Source organism: Haliotis asinina, chromosome 2 (genome assembly GCF_037392515.1).
Source record: "Haliotis asinina isolate JCU_RB_2024 chromosome 2, JCU_Hal_asi_v2, whole genome shotgun sequence".
Taxonomy (NCBI): Eukaryota; Metazoa; Mollusca; class Gastropoda; order Lepetellida; family Haliotidae; genus Haliotis; species Haliotis asinina.
Genome location: NC_090281.1, coordinates 93,838,584 through 93,858,168, shown reverse-complemented (window position 1 = coordinate 93,858,168; position 19,585 = coordinate 93,838,584). Strand labels below are relative to the sequence as shown.

The 19,585-nt window shown below is 36.6% G+C and overlaps 1 protein-coding gene across 1 annotated transcript; it reads left to right on the top strand.

The window, feature by feature from the left end:
* Positions 1-465: 465 nt before the first annotated feature.
* LOC137274627 (ubiquitin-conjugating enzyme E2 K-like) lies at positions 466-18,979 on the top strand. Its single transcript, XM_067807927.1, has 6 exons — positions 466-631; positions 3,171-3,323; positions 5,431-5,513; positions 8,054-8,217; positions 11,214-11,278; positions 11,570-18,979. The coding sequence occupies exons 1-6, from the start codon at positions 470-472 to the stop codon at positions 11,648-11,650; spliced, it is 708 nt and encodes a 235-aa protein (XP_067664028.1). The 5' UTR covers positions 466-469; the 3' UTR covers positions 11,651-18,979.
* Positions 18,980-19,585: the final 606 nt, after the last annotated feature.

Genomic DNA, 19,585 nt, shown 5'->3' with positions numbered 1-19,585 from the left:
ATAGCAAAACCGTATTTCTTAACTTTAGCATATATGTTTAATTGAATGATGACCTTATATTCTTCACAAGACACCAGTGAATATCTTAAGGGCTAATTCCAAAGGTTATCAGAAAGGCACAGTCGAATCGTGAAGCGTCTTTAGGTGACGACTATCGTGCATGTTGTATCAACCTACACGCAAACATAAAACATCATGTACATATTATAAGAAACGCGACAGTTTGTGAGACAGTTTGTGAAACTGTAAGTAACAGATTCACATTTCAGATATTCTGTGGTTTGTCTTTTGTAACAATGCATATTCTCGTTTTCAGGGAAGTCATTTCACACTTCAGCTTTCGGGTCGCGAAGAAAACAAAGAAAATACAAATTAATATGCCTTATCAATTTCCCGTATGATACATAAACAATTAATAGTCAATGGAAAAAGGTAACGACATAGGTTTTTGGTAGCCATGGGTATGCGCATGTTCGGGGTTAACCGGAAGTTACATTTAGAGTTGGAATACAGTGTTGTCTTCAGAAACAAGCCAAACAAAAAACTATTGTCCATTTTTATAATGGCTACCGTCCCGATCGCCATTAACAGAATAAAGAGGGAATTCAAAGAAGTTATCAAAAGTGATGAGGTATTTATTTTTCATGTGTTGTAAATGACCGAAAATGAAATGAGAACTCGTCATGAGTTGGCGAACGTAAAATCACAGATTCCGTCAGCTCTGGTTATGGTACTATTGTGATTCTTCCTCGCTCAAAATAGTGCAGACTTCACCAAATGTACTATGTCACTCTCTGTTATCATGTGCCCATCTCCTTACTGAAAACTGACCAACCAATGCCTTCAGATGATATAGTAAGCTGGATGGATTCCAAGGAGCAGATTATTGTCCACCACATACTTATGTAACAATTACCTAAATCAAGATATATTTCACGCTCCTGTTATGTTTTTGATTTACTCACCGACTGAAAAGCATTTAAGCCTGAAATCAAGTTTACATAGTAGTGTGGTGCCTTGGTTTGCTATTCATTAGTTGCCATATACTTTTAACATGGCATCCTGTTTGACCTGTTCAGTATTAGTTCAGCTTCAATTCAGTCCTTGGGTTGGGAACACTCAGTGTCTATATGGGACAAAGTGTCACATTGTAGTTAGAGTAAGTCCTATCTGAAATCCTGTGATAGACAGTATTTGTGTTCTTTAGCACCATCAAATGTGTCTGATGGAAATATTAACAGATTTACAGAACAATAGGCTCATACGATAGAACTCTGTGGGCATCAGCAATTTTTCAAGAGCGAAATGCCATAGGCCATGGGGCATTGTTACTAAATTTGAATTAATAAATGAAATTATTTTGGATGTCAATCTACTATTGTTCCAGAAATAAGCCATGGAAGTAAGGTTCTTGTGATGTTTACAAGTGCTGAAACTGCCTGGGCACAGTGCTATTTTGTCACTACAGCATTTGTAATATCAGACTAATCTTGAATCCAGGAGTTACACTATACCCCAAAATATGTTGTTTGGGATGGTGACAACTGAGGTAGGGATTGCCAGCGTCACTTTGTAAAAGAAACCCAGGTCATAGACAGAGACAATGAACTTGCCTTGCCAGCTCTAAAACAGTGATGATACTGCTTTTCTGAACTTTCTGAACTTTGATGTATCAGTACATACAGTGGTATGTTTCTATTGATGTTCAATAAATGACCATGACTACTTGCATTTTAGAATCCCCTCATCTTACTAATGGACAGTAAGCAGTGTTCATTCTAGGCCATGCACCATTCACACATTGAAAGTTCATATGGCGCACTTTAAGAATATTGGCGAGTCGTGTTGGTTCGCTTGAACAACATTAACTGTAAATCTGAAATGCATTACGAGTATTTTTTTAAGCGACTCAATTATAACTCAAGTATAAGCAAAGCACAGAACACAAGCTTAGTTTTGCTGTAGCAAAATTATCTGCATTCCCCCGATGATGCAAGCTGCTGTTTTGAGTATCAAACTCTGGACATCTCTCTCTGTTGCAAGCTATTTCACATGACAGTGCGAAGCCTACAATTCAGTGTTATGAGAATACTGTAAATCATTAAATTTTTACGAGCATGACATTTTTGTAAAATTGCGAATGACTTGAGCTCTCAAAAATATCATGACGCAATTTGCTGGTAGATTGCAATGAATTATCAGCAAACAACCTGTCCTATCTTCGCTTTATTATTCACCAGTTCATATAATTAACAACAGATCTAGACAATGCATGAATTAAGCAAAGACAACAACGCGAAGAATGACTAATTACTAGCATTACTCATACTCGCGTGTCACATGTCAAACAATGGATACCTGAACAAAAGTCACTCAATCAGTAGTCAAGACAGGCACCAACCACGCAACACACATTTCCTAGAGACAATTTGAAAGGCCAAGACCATCCAGGTTTCATGACACTTAAATGGAGATCAACAGCTTTGCTGACACTGACTAAACTGGTCCTTCATCAGTGCCAATTTATTAGAGTCATTCCATTTCATTTAATCCTTTTGAACTGTTTTGAGCTTATCGGGCCTATGCAGCATGTGCTGTTTTTAGGAAAACATCACTGATTGTATACATGCGGACATACTCCTCTGAATGGTGTTGAAGATTAGCGGCAAACTTTAACATGTGATAGGATTTACTTCAGATAAAACTTTCAGATGCAAGTAAGCTTTGAAACTGTCCAGCTAAGCAATTTTTTGAGAATTAGGCAAGTCGCAAAAATATTGTGACGTAAAAATGTCTGTTGGTCGCTGCTCGCAAGAATATCATGACGCAAAAATTTCGTGATTTACATTATCTGATGCATTTTGAAAGACAGATTCAGATTCCAATTAGTCCGTTTCTTTGAGTGACCAATCATGTTGCATGTAGTAGTTTTATGCGCTTGTTGCCATGGGGACAATTACAATTTTGATCTTAGTCACGAATTCTTTGTTTTTGCTGGGAAAAAAAAGTTGATATTGAGGATTATGAACTGATATTACCTGACTGTAACAAAGTGATGGTCATTTTTCATTGCTAAGCATCGTTTGGGAGAAGTATTTAGAAACCTTAACTGATACTTGTTTGGGTTGTTCAGCAAAGGTCATCAAGATGCATCACTTGTATTTCTTCAGATTGCCAAGTGTGACATCAAGGTGGAACTTGTTGATGACCAGTACAATGACCTGAGAGGCGAGATAGCAGGACCTCCTGACACACCATATGAAGGGGGCACATTCAAACTGGACATCAAAGTACCAGAAACCTATCCATTCAACCCTCCCAAGGTGTGTATTTTCTTAATTTTTATAGGCCAAGGTTCAGCATAGGGCCCAGGTGTCATTATGGTTTTTTTTGTTAAACATGTTTGAGGTTGACAATCACTGTGTAAAAATATTACAGAAGCCAAATGTAAGAACCCCTCAAGGTTTGAACGTTTATACTAACAACTCTTCCTGCTTTATAAGAAAACTGATGTTTCAAGATGTTGATCTGATGGCACTCAGATTTGGTATGTATTAGTCATAGTCCACAGTACCATGTGCAGTCATTGTGAACTAACATCACATGTGCTGCTGCAAAGCTATTACCTACTCCATCACTGCATGGCTCTGTTTGTATAAAGGACATAATGGTTCAAGTAAAGCATGCTCCCTTAAAAAACTTGTAAATATTCATTAATATTCAGTTCTGGTGACCAGGAATGAAGAATTGAATTCATGAAGGGTTACAGTTTGATTCATCAAATATGTGACTGAATCCTTACAGCCCTAGTCTTTATGTACAATCAAGAAGTGTCTGAATGCTGACTAGTATCCTCACAAACTAATGAAGTTGCCAGAGACCAAGTTTGAAAATTGGTGCCATTAATTAATTGCAGGGAAGAGACCTTTTGTGTGTATATATTTCACATTAATCTTTTTTCTGACTTTTGAGTGTTGTCTTTTCCTTTGGCTTTATGTGATACAATATTTTTGTGCATATCTTTTCTTTACCATGTGGAGAATCAATCTGTTTTTTCAAATGAAGTTGACTGAAACTTGATGTTTATTCACACATATGAACGTCAGAACAATTGCTCAGACAGTCAGCTTGATCAGAAAGAAATGGTGACTTTGGTGACTTGTAGTGTAGCCATGGAGTCAGAGTGATTTTGTTTCATTGAAACAATGTTCCCATGGCAAACAGGGGATGACTAAACATAGGTACAGGTCTTCCTGAGGGTACTTGCCCTACATGGTTACCTCCCGACCCAGACGTTAGTTATGACTGTCCCAGTACCTGATTCCCTCTTCATCTCTGGTACCATGAAGTTGGCCCACAGTTCTCAACAAGCTTATCATTATGATCACAGTGTATACACAGTAAATATAGGTAACATGATGCACAATGACTCTCCTGTACCACCATATGTTAACTTTGATATGATTCATGATGCACATAGGATACACAGTACAAGTATTGGCAGAGATGGGTAGCCAGGTTGTTATAAAAGCGTCCAATCGTCATGGTGAGGACCTGGGTTTGATTTCCGACAGAGTACAAAGTGTAAGGCCTGTTTCTGGTGTCCCCAGCTGTGATATGGATGGAATAGTGCTAAAAGCAGCTTAAACTTAAACTCAGTTGGTATCAGTATGTATATATTCTATTTCTACTTTGCTTATCTGATGAAAGAAGAAGAAAACAGTGTTATCACTGTTCCCAGCCATAGGTACTTTAGAATCATATGTTGATGTGTAAACAGTATTGATCAGGGCTTTGGTAAAACAAGAAATCACATTTCTTGTGACCAGCTCTTCAGTAAATGTTGAGTTGTCCCAGTCGTGATGATGGATGGAGTTACTTCCTTATGGAAGGTTACAAAAGCAGTGCTGACAAATGATTCTAGTAAATAAGGAAAGTTTTGCACACATTAAACAAGTTTAAGTTCTGCGAAAACTGCAAGTGACATACACTCAAAGTAGTTTCATAACACGATTGTAGCTGTTCATCAGCAAACATGGAACATAAGGAGGAAATTTGTTTCTATTTCCAGACAATGTCAAACAACCAGTAGCATTGAATTTCCTGTTTCATTGTCACTAAATGTGTATGCAGTCTAACCAGGAAACTTACCAGTTCAAAACTGCATAGTAGAGCCAGCAGACCAGTCTGTCAGGAAAAGGACAAAAACTTGCTTTTCTCACCTTCATTGTCAACCATATCAACATTCATATTTTTATAAAAAAATCTTACAATTTTAACGCACTGCTTCCTACTTGTGAAACATAAGATGTACTGAAGTAACTATTATCTTATTGTTTCATCAGATTTACAGTGTCAACAGTGATTTTCACCATGACCCTTTCAACTAGCAAAGGCTGGATGATAGATAAGCTTTCTTTACACATACAGGTGAAGTTTGTCACCAAGATATGGCATCCAAACATCAGCTCAGTCACAGGTGCAATATGCTTGGATATATTGAAGGATCAGTGGTAAGTTGGTAGCATCTTCAGGTTATGTATTGCTGCAATAAACATGTAAGCACCATCCGTAGTTCCTCATTTTGGTGTAAATATTTACCGATATGGTGTTTAAGAAAAGCAAGATTTATTGATATCAACTTCGTTATTGGGAGTAAGACAACGTTTCAGAGTTTATGCTTGTTCCTTCAACATCTCCTTCATCACACATCGTGCTGTTTCACAACGAGCAAGTTGACATTCATAAATCTGGCATTTTTATGCATTCTACTTCTAAATACCCTGCAAAGATATGATGTCATTCAGTAAACCATGGTCATGATGAACTCAAAGAGATCAGTATTTTAATTTGTTAATAACTGATAACCAAAATATTTTGTTATATTCATATGTTCATTATTAGCATGTTCGTTGTAGACCGTTTACTGTATTCAAGAGAAAGGTTCTCAAGCAAACAGCCTGTAAGCTATCTGTCAGAAGGGTCCCCAGTACGTCGTTCTCCACTGGAATATAACAGCTGAAACATTGCTGTTTGTGACAAAACGACTTCCACTCACATAATTGATTTGGTTGTCCTGCTTTCTGGTAGAGGATTAGTAAATTAATCGTGTGGTCAGGCTGATGTGTCAGTGAACAGTAATGATGTGGTTCATTGCTTATATCAGTCACATGATTGTTAGGTCCAAACAAGGCTATTTTCCAACAGCAAACATTCACACTGGTTGTTATAAAAATGAACTAAGTCTGATACAAGCGTGTATTCAGCTATTTGTGTGTCTTTGAAAAAGTTTTAGTCTTGAAAATTCTTTCAAAATATGTTTGTATTAACCAATGGGCGATCTTTTTGAAATTATCTTCCCTTCACCAATCCGCCGGGTGCGCTGATCCGGATGGTCCAACCTTAAACTGACAGCGCATGTTGTATACGTGATGTGAGCCATACGTGTTACTATTGCACTTAGAGACAGTTAACCAGTATAAACCTTCACCTTCACCGGAAACGTTCCCGCTGTTGCATGAACCGTATATCTTTTTCCTTTTAAGATGATCTAGCAAGTATCATGTCCTGAAGTATTTATTCCAATTTTCTATGAAACACCTGGGATAGTCATGACTGCTTATATTTCTAGAATGTATTGAGAAATAGCAGTTCGAAGCTGGACGGTGGAATCAGCTGATCGTCATGTTTTGACGGTTTGTTGATGTTTCGCAATCGGTAATTTAAGTTTGGCACTAGATGTCGCAGTACCACGCATTTAAAACCGCGGTGCATTTTCATTGTATATGTCCGCAAATCACTTTAGTATTACAGTCGATGTGGCTACATTCATGTAACTCACTGCAGTGAGGAGCTGATGGGGTGCGTGAAATGAGAAACACTGAAAGTCATGTTACATAAATTTCATCGGGTCATACAACATGGGATTGAGAATTTTGACAACACAAATTTTTAGCAGTCAGAGAGAGAAGTGAGAAACAACGGTCACGTAATTGTAAGATAACAGTAACGGACGAATTATGTCAATCATCACCTACATGTAGCCATGCTATTTTAAAATAGGATATACATGGGCATAACTAAAGTCTACGTTTTTATGTGTTTAACTGTTTGTGATGCACGAAATATTAAATCACAAAATGGATAAATAATGCTTAAGACATTGCAAATTTCTACAGCATTTTAATTATCCTGAATTTTGGGAATAGATTAAAATGTTTTGTATTTTTTCTTAAGTTTTTTTTTTTCTTTTATTTTTACTAAGAGGGAATAATATTAAAATATTCATTTATTAAATATAACATTTCAGACACAGAAGTAGTACTGCTAGGATAAGTACATATTCAAGGTTACTTTCCAAATTCTGTCTCTTATTGCATAACTAAAAAGAAATACATATATTCATACTGATTATAAATTTCAATCTCTAGTATAATAAATGGCATTGTTAAGTGTTGAAGCAACAAAGGTTTACATTTTATTGTTGTGTCTACATACAGCTTGTCTTCACAACAATCAGATTATTATAATAGTCAAGAAAAAGCTGATATTGCATTTATTAGAGCCTTCTCTTCATGTTTTGATAAAATAAATTGAATTTTCAAATTGTAACATAAATATGTAAAAAAAGTCAGAATCTTTTCCCCTTTTAAATTGAAGCTGCACTGTAGAATTTTGTATTTCTTTTTTTTTTATGATGATGCATGTGCACTTTAATAATTAATTATCAGTTAAATTTGTAAAAATATAACTAAAAATCAAAGTTATTGGCTAGTCTTCGTAAACAATCATTTTTTCAATCAATGTGACCCCAGCAACGCGTTTGCTGGGTTCTGTCTTTACATGTAGCAATTTGAGTCCGGAACCAGACGTGAGAAGTGAGCTGTTGGACCGTCGCTTGTATCATTTCAAAAAGAGAGTTATCGCCCCTCACAAAAAAAAAAGATCGCGCATTACGTAGCTTTACTGGACTTTCTGAGCATTCAAAACAGTTAAGGTAGATAGATTTGTGCCTGATACCTTGGAACATAATGTGACTTTTGTGTACTTTCAGGGCTGCTGCCATGACGTTACGGACAGTACTGTTGTCGTTACAAGCGCTGCTGGCAGCTGCAGAACCAGATGATCCTCAAGATGCAGTGGTAGCCCAGCAATACAAGGAAGTGCCGGATATATTTGCCAGGACAGCGAGGCACTGGACATCAGTGTATGCTGGAGGTGCAGTGTATTTTCATTGTGTTTGGTCAATACATTACTCAGCAACAGAAACTAATGTGTAGAGTTTTAATAAATATAACATGCTAAAGAATGGTAGATCACATTAGTATAGGGCATACAGACAATGACCAGTGATCACAGGACTGGTGCAAAGATTTCTGTTTCTGTATTAACATGTCATGATGGAAAATATTGTGCGCTTACTCAACTTGTCCCATAAAGACACATTAACACCATGCCATGAGGAGTTATCTGCCCTTTCAGCTTTTTGTATTGAAGTGAAGTTATGTGTTGTGGAGGTGTTATTTCCCCTTATCTCTCTCACTCAAAACAAGAATAACATTAAACATATTGATATAACAACAACAGTTTACAATTCTACATGCAAAATGTATTGTGACTGGTCCAGAAGCAGTTACTTAACATCTGTTGTGTTACACAGCAGAGAGTACTTTGCTTTGAAGCTTAAGGGAATAAGTTTGATGTTTTGACAAGGTGGCTATCGCCACAGTGCTTAAAGGGGCACTGATGTGGAGCAATTTCCATGGACTGGTTGTTCCTTTTGTTATTGTTTTCTCCTGTGAGTACGCGGATGATATCCTAGAGTTTGTGATTGGTTTGTGACCTCTGCAGCACAGCCCGTATGCGCAGTTTTGAGTTTAATTATAGACAGATCAGCTAAGGTGAAGTCATTTTTACTTCATTACAAATGCATTATGAAAACAAATGAAACACTTTGAAGGTTAATCATCTGCAAGTGGTAGAAATGGTAAAAAACTATTAGGATGGGAAAATAACGAAGCCAGTGTTCGTCTTTATATTTTGTGTCATAACCCTAATTAGTTTATTGTCATATTTGTATGATTTTGAAAATTAATGAAAGAACACATGGTCTGCTTATACTTATTGTTAATTTCTAACATGACTGTAACATTTAAACATTGTTTAGACTGCCAGTTTGGATCCTATTCCACACACATACACGATCTAGTGTGTGTTTTCTGTCATATAGATTCTGCTGAAAAATACAACAAATTATAGCATTTATAAATTAAACAAAATGCAAATGATGAATTTAAAACAGACTAATGTTATAGCAACAATGTCAGGCTACTATCTTGTTCAGGAATGTATCCATCAATGTCCACATAAAAGAAAAATATTCTATTCATCTGCGGCTGGTAAATAACAGTCTACAATAATAACAGTCTTACAACAGTCTAATTTGTGCAAAAATAACACATCGTTTCACGTCTTTTTACATTGGTGAAAACCTGATAAACCTCTCATTGGTCACCTAAGATAGCACACCTGGCAACTTATTGTATTATGTAAGTAATTTAGTTAACCAATAATGAGCAATCAATCAATGCAATGGTGGTTAATTCTTGTTTTTACTCTCGCACTTTACGACAGGGTGTAGTCACTACAGATTAGTACATCTACACACACTGCCTTTTGACAAATCCGCTGTAGAGGATAAAAGTCTTGCATCAGCTACATGCATATATTACATAACATACAATCCATTTGCCACTACAGACCTTAATTAGTAATGTTGAGTATATACTTCAGACAGGAGAAATGCCAAATGGGAAGCTTTGTTGAGTAACCTGAGTGGTGTTACCACTAATTATACCTGATATAAATTCTTTAACTGACCATCAAGAGAATGGTGACAAATAACATGTGTAGGTTTACACCATCAAACACGAGTTTCAGCAAGTAAGATGTAATCTCTGTTTCGCATGCAGCCTGAAAACACTTATGGGCTGAAACAGTTTTGAGGATACCAACGGAACGTCGTTACATAAGAAATACATACAGGCATTTTTGCTGTGTACTTGGGTAAATAGGTGTAATCAGGTTTGTTTTTCAAAAGAAAATTTTCAGATTTCTGTACCAATGGCAAAGTCATTGTTTTTAGTTTACGAATTCAAATAAATCAACTGTGTGTTTTTATTATCATAGATAATAAACCAGGGTAGCTACCATAGCTACCAAAATTTATGTATGATTCTTGCTATGACAGCAGGGCCAACACTCAAAACTATCTAAATATAAAGCTTTGCAATCTCTCAGACTGAAACAAATGGCTTGCTACGTGCCTGTAGACATCATATTTTCACATAACATATCGAGGTAAATATCGAAGTAAAAAACACAGAAATAGGATCAAATTGGATCGGTCACTTTACCATCCAAGCATCAGAAAAAAACTACACTGCTGGGATATTTTGTTACAATCAGATAAGGGTGAGTGAGTGAGTTTAGTTTTACGCCGCACTCAGCAATATTCCAGCTATATGGTGGCAGTCTGTAAATAATCGAGTCTGGACCAGACAATCCAGTCATCAACAACATGAGCATCGATCTGCGCAATTGGGAACCGATGACATGTGTCAACCAAGTCAACGAGCTTGACCACCCGATCCCGTTAGTCGCCTCTTACGACAAGCTGAGTCGCCTTTTATGGCATAATCAGATAAAGAATACCATAGATATTTTAAATAATGGCATATGATGGGCATCCGACTGCTAATGTGGACAGGAGCCCAGTCCCTTTGTCCGTCACGGTCGAGGGAGCGGGTGCAGACCAATTTGCTGCTTGGTTTCGTAATTAGACCGCTGGCGAGAATTATTATTCGCTCCGCATCAGTGCCCCTTTAAGAAATATTGTCAATCTGCACTGGATTTTTAATTTTTTATCTTCTGGACTCCTCACTTGAACATGCATTAAAACTAGGAGATGATACTGAGTACCTAAAATTAATAGAGTATGTGAAAGGACTGGCTTGCTCAGTCCTTACACTGTATCTGTATCTAACAGTGACAAGGTAATGCCATAAAACCAGTACCAGCAGCCAGGCACACACATGCTTGTTCAGTGAAATGAACATAAACACTGTGTTTTACCTTTATTTCACCCCATTAAGTGTTGAAGTTTGTTTACCTGATAATGAGCGGTCTGTATTATGTGTGATTATACTTTGCAGGACCAAAAAGAGAAGAAGAATTAGAAAAAAAGGTTATCAAGATTGTCAACATGGGATTTGCAGAGGTTAGTACTTTTAAGTTGTTGCTATTAAACTTCATTTATTATGATGTCCTGCCACTTGAAACCCTACTCCAAGGGGATTTATTGAAAAATACGTCCCTTTTATCTTGCATTAAAAGAGGACGAAAAGCGGGATCTAAATAACTTGTGGAAGATGTCACTATTCTGTTATGAATCATTATCTGACTGGGTTGATTTTTTTTTTGTGATCACTGCCTATGTGTAATTTCCTTTCCTGCAAAACAATGCTGTATGTTGTGATGATATACCTGATGTAAACATTGCCTATTTCAGGGAGAAGCGAGACAAGCTTTATCAACAAGGAACTGGGATGTTGAAAGGGCGACAGAGTATCTCATAGACCAGCAGTCCTAATACAGTGTTTTTAGTAATTATATCACCATGCATATATTACACATACTTTGGTTGAAAGACTGGGACAAAGTGAAGGGTCTTAGAGAGTATTGGTGTTCAAAGTGGAGTGTGATTATATGCTAATAGCCCAACAGGAAAAGGAATCCTTGAATGTAACAAAGTTTATAGAATGAATTGGCTACGTTATGAGATCTCATGAGACAGTGAATGCCTGGCTTAAAAATATGATTATTCAATGCTGGCTTTAAAGTTGGTTTCTCTTGTACCAATAAGGGTGGTGCCTAGATGACATGTGAAAAGGGTATTTGTCATATCATGCAAGGAGGCCATGCCTTTTCCTCGTTACACACTAAATGTCATTGTTGATACTTCAGTCCATTGTATTCACTATGGTCTGTCAGAACCTGGGAATTGCTGCTTTACAATGTGGTCATTATGTTTGATTAAACAAATGAAATCAATTTCTGGTTGTAGTGTGTTCGGACCAGTAGTAGCTACAGTTATATTACCCATATTGAAATTTTCCCCTGAGCACCATGTACCAACGACGTGCATAGATATATTCTACATATCTTCAATATCAGACAATGGTAGCTTCTGAAGAGAATTCATGCAAAATACAGGGATCATGTGACTTACATGGGGCATGCAAGGCCTCATGAGGTATATTTAGATACACCACTGTCATATCGCAATGCAGCTGTATATGGCCACAGGGATGAAGGACGTAGTGTTTACAAGGCCTTGAAGTGTTGTTGATGTCCTGTGTGTTTCACATGTTTGACATTTTGTGTTGATGGATTGAAGATTTACTATGAATACTATAGTTTGGGAATTGGACAAATATTTCTGATGATTGAATCATGGGAGTATATAGTCTCTTTGTGCCTCTGGAAGGTGTCGGTGAGAGAGTGATATTTGTATCAAAGTTGGTTGATTTGTCCATAGTCTTGTTCATGAGTGTTTTTTTCTGTGGAAAGAAGTTCCTCAGAGTGTAGGATGTCATTTTTAAAATATTGACCTCTGGCACTAAACAGTCAGTATAAAATTCAGTATAAAAATCAGTATAAAATGATGGCTGAGTGGGTATGTACACATAGATCTATATCAACTGCAGAACTGAACAGGAAAGAAGAGTAAAAGGACAAAGCATCATTTAGATGGCATCACATATTACTGCATATTGTGGCAAGCAGTACAGAAAATTGACTAATTCGTGTATTAAAACTTATTAATTCCCTAATACATGAATTAGTCTTCCTCATGAGCTAATAAGAAGTGTTTAGGAAGATCAACTGCCCTTGCTTATGGTACTGGCTACCAGGGTTCAGATCCCACATGGGTATAGTGTCTGAGGCATCATCTTGGAGTTATCTCTCTGTATGGCTAGACTCTCAAAACATTTGTGATTAATATTTCAGAAGACTGGGTTCAGTTTTAAGTAGACAAGCCTGACCACCATGTATTACTTCTACCGATTATATAACCAAACAGTATCAGCCTAAGCTTTCATAGTTATGTCCCTTCGACAAGATGGGATTGTAATTCCAGCTTTGGCCTAATCATGATCTTCAGCACAATACCCATCAGGCTTATCCAAGTGGTAAGTATGCGGGATTTGGATCTCTCTGGCCTCTCCTCGCGTATGAAGTTGAAAAGCCATGTAACTGAGATGGTGCTGAGAGTTTCATCAGCTCTTCATGTAGGTATACTAATCACACGGATGGTTGCAATGGTGCACTGATGAATAGGCCAGGTTTGAGATAACACAGAAGAAGACCCATATAAATACTTGTACATAAATTGTGTGATGTTCCAAGTTCATCAACTGCACATATTCCGCACCTGTATTGGTCGATTGATGGTATGGTTAACGTACAGGTGTTTCACAATATTGTTTTCCCACTTGATGGTGCATTCGGGCATGCATTTTAGGATGCAGCAGTTTTCAGATTCTAAATGTTTGGGATCTTGTTTCTTGGAAACTTGGCTTGTTTGGATTTAAGTATGTTTTGTTATGTCTAAAAAAAACTAAATGCGAAACTCATCAGCATTTTCCATATGATACCTTATGATACTTCAAGCTAATTTTAACTGGTAAATCCAATGTTGACACACTTGGTATGCGATATTCTACAACTTTTTCTACCAGGTATGCACATATTACTGGGAACAAATATCTCTACTGTAAATCTATTGATGGATTCTTGATGCACTGAAGTTAGACATCTTTAAACAATATGATTCTTAGTTTATAATCAAAATTTAATTGACGTTAATCCGTCACAACAAATTGTATGCTGATGGAAATGAACAAGTGAACACATGACAGTATAAGTTTTCCTTTTTCCTGTTCCAGACTTTCACCCACAGTGCAATGCAAAGCTTGTGAAGAAATCTAGAAAAAGAATAAGGGAACATTTGTACTTTCAGGTGTCCTCTTTTTATTTCCATGAGTATATTCTGTTACAGTGAAGACATATCCCTAAAGGCCATCTGTTAAGATTTTTTGGTTTACAAATGCAAATATTTTACAAATAAATAATTGGAAGTACTTGGACGTTTTCATTTATTAATTTATTTTTTTTATTTGGCGTGAAATTCAGATAGTTTGTTTTTTTTAATTAATAATACTGTATAGTACTGTAAGGTGTGATTCAGTTTAAAGTATCTCCTTCAACATTGTTTTTCCTGCAGAAAAGGTCGGTCATTTTTTAATGTAATTTGTTATTGCTTTTGAAATTTGAAACTAATAAGTTGAACAGTAAGAAATAAATATACCTTTCACCTTAATTTCTGGTCATCTCTTTTAGCTCTAGTTGTCTATCTGTGAACCATAAATTATTGCAAAGAGTTGCAGAAGTTTTCAATGCATTGGACATGAGGAAATGTCCGTCAAATCAGGGAATTTCTGATCAGTGACTGTTACTTGAATATATGTCAAAGCTGACAAGTTTCCTTAAATGTTTACAGAGTTTGTTTTTCAGGATGCAATTCATTTAAAGTTACTTGTGAAATACATGACAAAATGAATTGTCCTTACCAAAGCCCAGAACATGAAGTGTTTTTTGCAGAAATTCAGATGCATTAGTGACCATGGGAACATTATATAGGAAGGAAATGATGGTACTTCATCAAGAATGTTTGTTTTACAGGTACCTCAAAACATGCTGATATTTCTTCATACCTATAAGATGAGGATCATTGGGAGTACTTTCCTGGGTTGTATACTGAAAAGAAATACACATCTTGTAAAGGACAGGACAAGTTCAGAGGTAGAATACCTGTTAATGGGTTCCTGTACATTTTCTTTCCAAATGTCTTTGTTTATCAAGACTATAATACATGTGTTTAGAAAATACCAAGTGTTCAGCTCCATAAAGTTACCTACCATTATGACTGACATAAGCAAATGTTATATTCAGCTGGTTACAATCATTCAAGTGCTGAGGTGGTCGTTCTCCACGACTTAATTTTGAACCGTATCAGGAAGACATGTCACTTAAGTTACTAAATGAAGCTTGACATTTCCTTTGCCAAGTTGGAGAGGTATGGGTGTGGTCTTGTGGGAAATATATTTTGGTGTGAATGGGTTTAGGATGTTTATGTTAATTTGCATGGAGAAAATACATTGGATATGTGATTATTTCCAGCATGACCCTTTACTAAGTCTGCAGACATCAATCGTAACTGCTGTTTGTTGGTGTCGCAGTGTTTTTCTGTGTTTCAGCTCACCAGTACTCCATAGTCAGGTGTTGGTAGAAAACCAGATCCCATCTAAATCTATTAATTTCTATAGAAACTCATGTGTTACTGTTGTACTAACAGATTACCTTATATGGTCATTGTGAATTTCAAAACTCATCATCTTTTTCTCGTTTAGCAAATATTATTGTTCTTGATATTGCTTTCCTACCTTCATGGTATCAGTAGCATTTCATCAGTGTATTTTGATTTATTATTTTTCAGATATTTCCCAAATAGCAAGATGGCTAGTCCTTGAAAGATGAGATTTAGTTTTTTCGTTTTTGAGAAGTAGGGGGCAATGTGAGTTGTTGATGCAGCTGATATTATCCTTATTGCATTGGTTTGTGCCCATGATATCAATCACTGGCTTGTCTGGTCCATAGTCAGTTATTTACAGACTGCTGTCATAAGGCTGGAAATGTGTAGCATCAAACATAACAAAGAGAGATAGATAAGATAAGCTTATTCTGTGGAACTGTGTGTTTTTGTACCTGTATATAATATTGGACATCTGGAAACCACTCAAGCACTTACTGAACAACCAGCCAATTTATGGTTGTCAGCGCCATGTTATGTATATCAAAAGTAGTTGAGGAACACCCGATTATCCAGAGGACTGAAGCAAATCTATCATGGCCAGAGCATATTTATTGCTGCAAGATGAAAGAATCAGGGCAATGGGGTAGCCTAGTGTTTAAAGCGCTTGCTTATTTCAACAGTCCAAAGTTTGTACATGGTTACAAAGTTTGAAGCTAATTACTGGTTTCCCTGCTATCTCACTGCTGGAATATTGCTGATATTATATCATGAAGGATTTAGGGAACACTCACAATACTGCCCTCTAACTAAAGGTGTGAGACTGATCCGCTACTGGCTGGCTCAGACAATGAGTAATGATCATGAGTTTGAATCACAGGTACACTCTGGTTATGTTTCAGTGATTTGTGAGTCCCATTCCTTGGTTTCACAAAAGTGGTAAACACTGAAGAACTGCATCACTTCAGGCTTTCTTTCCACCTAAAGCTCTGACCACTGAAACATTGTTCAAGTTAGATGAAAAACCCACGCACTCAAATCTGATTCTCATGCAGGAAAACGTGTGCTATCTGACCATGCAGCAGTGTTCCCTTATTCTTTGGTATCCCATGCAGTGATATAGCTGGAATATTGCTAAAAGCGGCTTAGAACCATACTCACTCACTCCCTCCACTATACAAAACCTGTACACTTTGGGTTAGAATTAGATTATGATTAACTGGTCTGTTCCCTCAATCTCTCCGTTCAGTATACACTATAAATATCATATATCACTTCCACAAAGTTCTTATGAATAAACAGTATAAGCGGGTAATATAATCAAGGAAATTCTCAGCTGAAGTATTTAAGCTAAAGTGTTATTATTAAAGTAGCACAAGTTGAAAAAAGAACTGATTTTTCAGCACAAATATGCTTTGAATGGGAAATACACTGACTATTGCCCAACACAAAATCATTTACCCACATAATGGCCATTTTTACTCATAAAGCTCTACTGGAAGTCATTCCAGAAAATACAACTAATATATACATGTATTTATATCCTCATACACAATGTAGGTTCCTTTGTTCTTGTTTTTCTGTATGATTGTCCTTGGTAAGTGGTTATCAGACAGCAGGGTTAAGAATGGTGTCATCACTATGATTCTCCTTCGAAAATGGTTTTGGGGACAACGGTGTATTCCAAACTCATTTCAGGCAACCTACATTATCAACATTGAGTTACAGGTTTGTTATTGGATCACAGGGATATTTGATTGTGCAGGGTGCTAAATAGGTACTGTAAACCTGATGTTCAGTCTAAGTGTCAGTATATTGTACATTGTTTTGCTAGGAACAAACGTGCCAAGTTGATTAACTGTAGGTTTAACTTATTCATTTTATGTAAATTTAAATTGTAATATTTTTGACTTATATTTATCTGAGCAGTTTCCAAGTTGATAGTGCTATTGTATGTTGTAGCGTTAAAATATAATTTACCTATTACTTATTTGGAGTATATCACCAAGGTAACAAGATTGTGTATGTATATGCATATAATGATAGCACATAATTAACTATACCCTCTGGCTATGTCATGGCCAGACATTTTCTGTGAAACATTTTTAGCAGAAACTCTTTTCATAAAACAACATAGAACAGAACTGTGTTGTAGTATTGAATTACAGCTCTTGCAACTTCATGATGAAACATGACTGTCACCAGGCCTGCTTGAAAGAACAACCAAATACACACGTGGCATATTGGCTTATATTGGCACAGGTGGCATATTGGCTTATATTGGCACAGGTGGCATATTGGCTTATATTGGCACAGGTGGCATATTCTTGAATCCACAGATGGAGGACATGAAAAGCGTGTGCAACTGTTGCCGAAAGCACAGGGTCTATGTTTTGCATCATGTGGATATGATCATGCAACATATGACTCCAGTCGTGAATCTTCATGTCTGAGCTTATGGCTGTGCTAAAATGAGATGTCACTTGAGATCTGTAGTTAGGGATAAGTTATCATGTGTTTGTGGTAAACATCATCACTCTGCAGGTCTGTGGATAACTTGTGTGTTTTTTTTTTCTGTAGTGATAAATCTATATCTGAAAATATACTGCTATTTTGCTGGCACCAAATGTTTAATGTGTAACTGAGAGAACTTCTTGTTAATTTATGACACACTGAATATTAGCCAACGAAAACAGAAAGCATAGGTTATAAATAGAATTTTTGCTTTCATTGTCAAGTGAGATATTTGTCTTGACAAATTTGTCTTTTCTCTTGTATGTGGTACATCTAACAAACATGTTATCCAACAAGATTTCCTAAATACCCTGTCGTTTTTGTTTGCTTATCATCCACTACAGATTTTAAATTGTACCCATTCATTCAGTTTAACATAGTTTTACCGTACTCATCATCTTACAATTTTCTAGTCTATACTGCTCAAAACAAGTGAAGGAATCCAAACCCATGCAGTGTGTTGAAATGCCCAAAGCCAGAGGATATACTGTTTTCATATGAACTATTCAACTCTTCTTTAATTTCTTTTGAGTAGCATACCTCTCAGTGAAAGACTCAAGGTACTTTCCCTACTTTAAGAATCAGTTTCTCTTCTAAGGGATCAAACCTCACTCCACAAAACAGTTTGAAGATCCTAAATATATCCTGCACAACACAGAAAAACAAGGTTTCAGACCTTAACACAAAACAGAAGTAGAAGATTTCTGGACTTTGTAAAGTCTTCAGGGGAATAAGCATCAAGAGTTTCATGGATGTTGGATTTTGTTATTTGAACTGCACTTAACTGAAATAGAACTTGCTTGTAAATATTTCATGTAGATATTCTGTGTTTCAAAGGATATTGCTAGCTCTGAGTTATATGAATGTAATTATTAAGTATAAAGACAATATTTTGATTACTGTTTCTGGGAGACACACAAGCCTTATCTTGTGATACACTGTAAGTGTATATGTTTTATTTGCTTCTGATAACCTTCATCATTATGTAAAATATTGCAAAATATGTTTTTCAATAAAATTTGATCCTTTGCAGCCTTTTGTGGATTTCATTGTTTGTTGTATGTGGTTGCTGCCAGCTGACAGGATCTTGTGACCATGGATTAGAACCTCAAATATGTTCTGTAAACATGTTCTGATCTTCAGTTTGCCTGCACCATACATTGGTTTTAACAAAGTTGATGACCACGTCATTTTGGATTTCCTCATAGGATCAGTGTGGACTGTTTTCTTGAGAATTATACATCCCCAGTTGCCTGTAAGGAACAATAAGGTGAACATTCACCCCATCCTACCAGGTACCCATCACCTGCTGGGTGAACAGAGGCACATTTCTTTTAATTCACTTGTCAGAAGAGTGAAAGATTTGGATTTAACAGTTTTTGACCAGTTTCAAATGTATGTGTCAGTAGTTATGTCTTACTGTGTCATAATCTATTGAAAATTGGCTGGGTTCTTTATACCAGCCAACTTTATGTAGTGTCTGTAATTCTGAGGATATTTGTATTCAGTGTACATAGTCCATGCGTGGGGAGCCTTGAGATGCAAAATGAAATGATCTATGCCCTTGTCCCTTCTATAGGCTTGATCAGCGTTAGCAGTCAGTTTTAGTGTCATGCTTGTCTGGTCTAGACATTGTTT

What these genes read in the sequence shown, in the direction of transcription:
- LOC137274627 (XM_067807927.1), top strand. Translation starts at nt 470, where the DNA reads ATGTTCGGGGTTAACCGGAAGTTACATTTAGAGTTGGAATACAGTGTT. An exon ending in AAGTTATCAAAAGTGATGAG is followed by an intron (nt 632 to 3,170) that starts GTATTTATTTTT and finishes GTATTTCTTCAG; the next exon opens with ATTGCCAAGTGTGACATCAA. An exon ending in ATCCATTCAACCCTCCCAAG is followed by an intron (nt 3,324 to 5,430) that starts GTGTGTATTTTC and finishes TTACACATACAG; the next exon opens with GTGAAGTTTGTCACCAAGAT.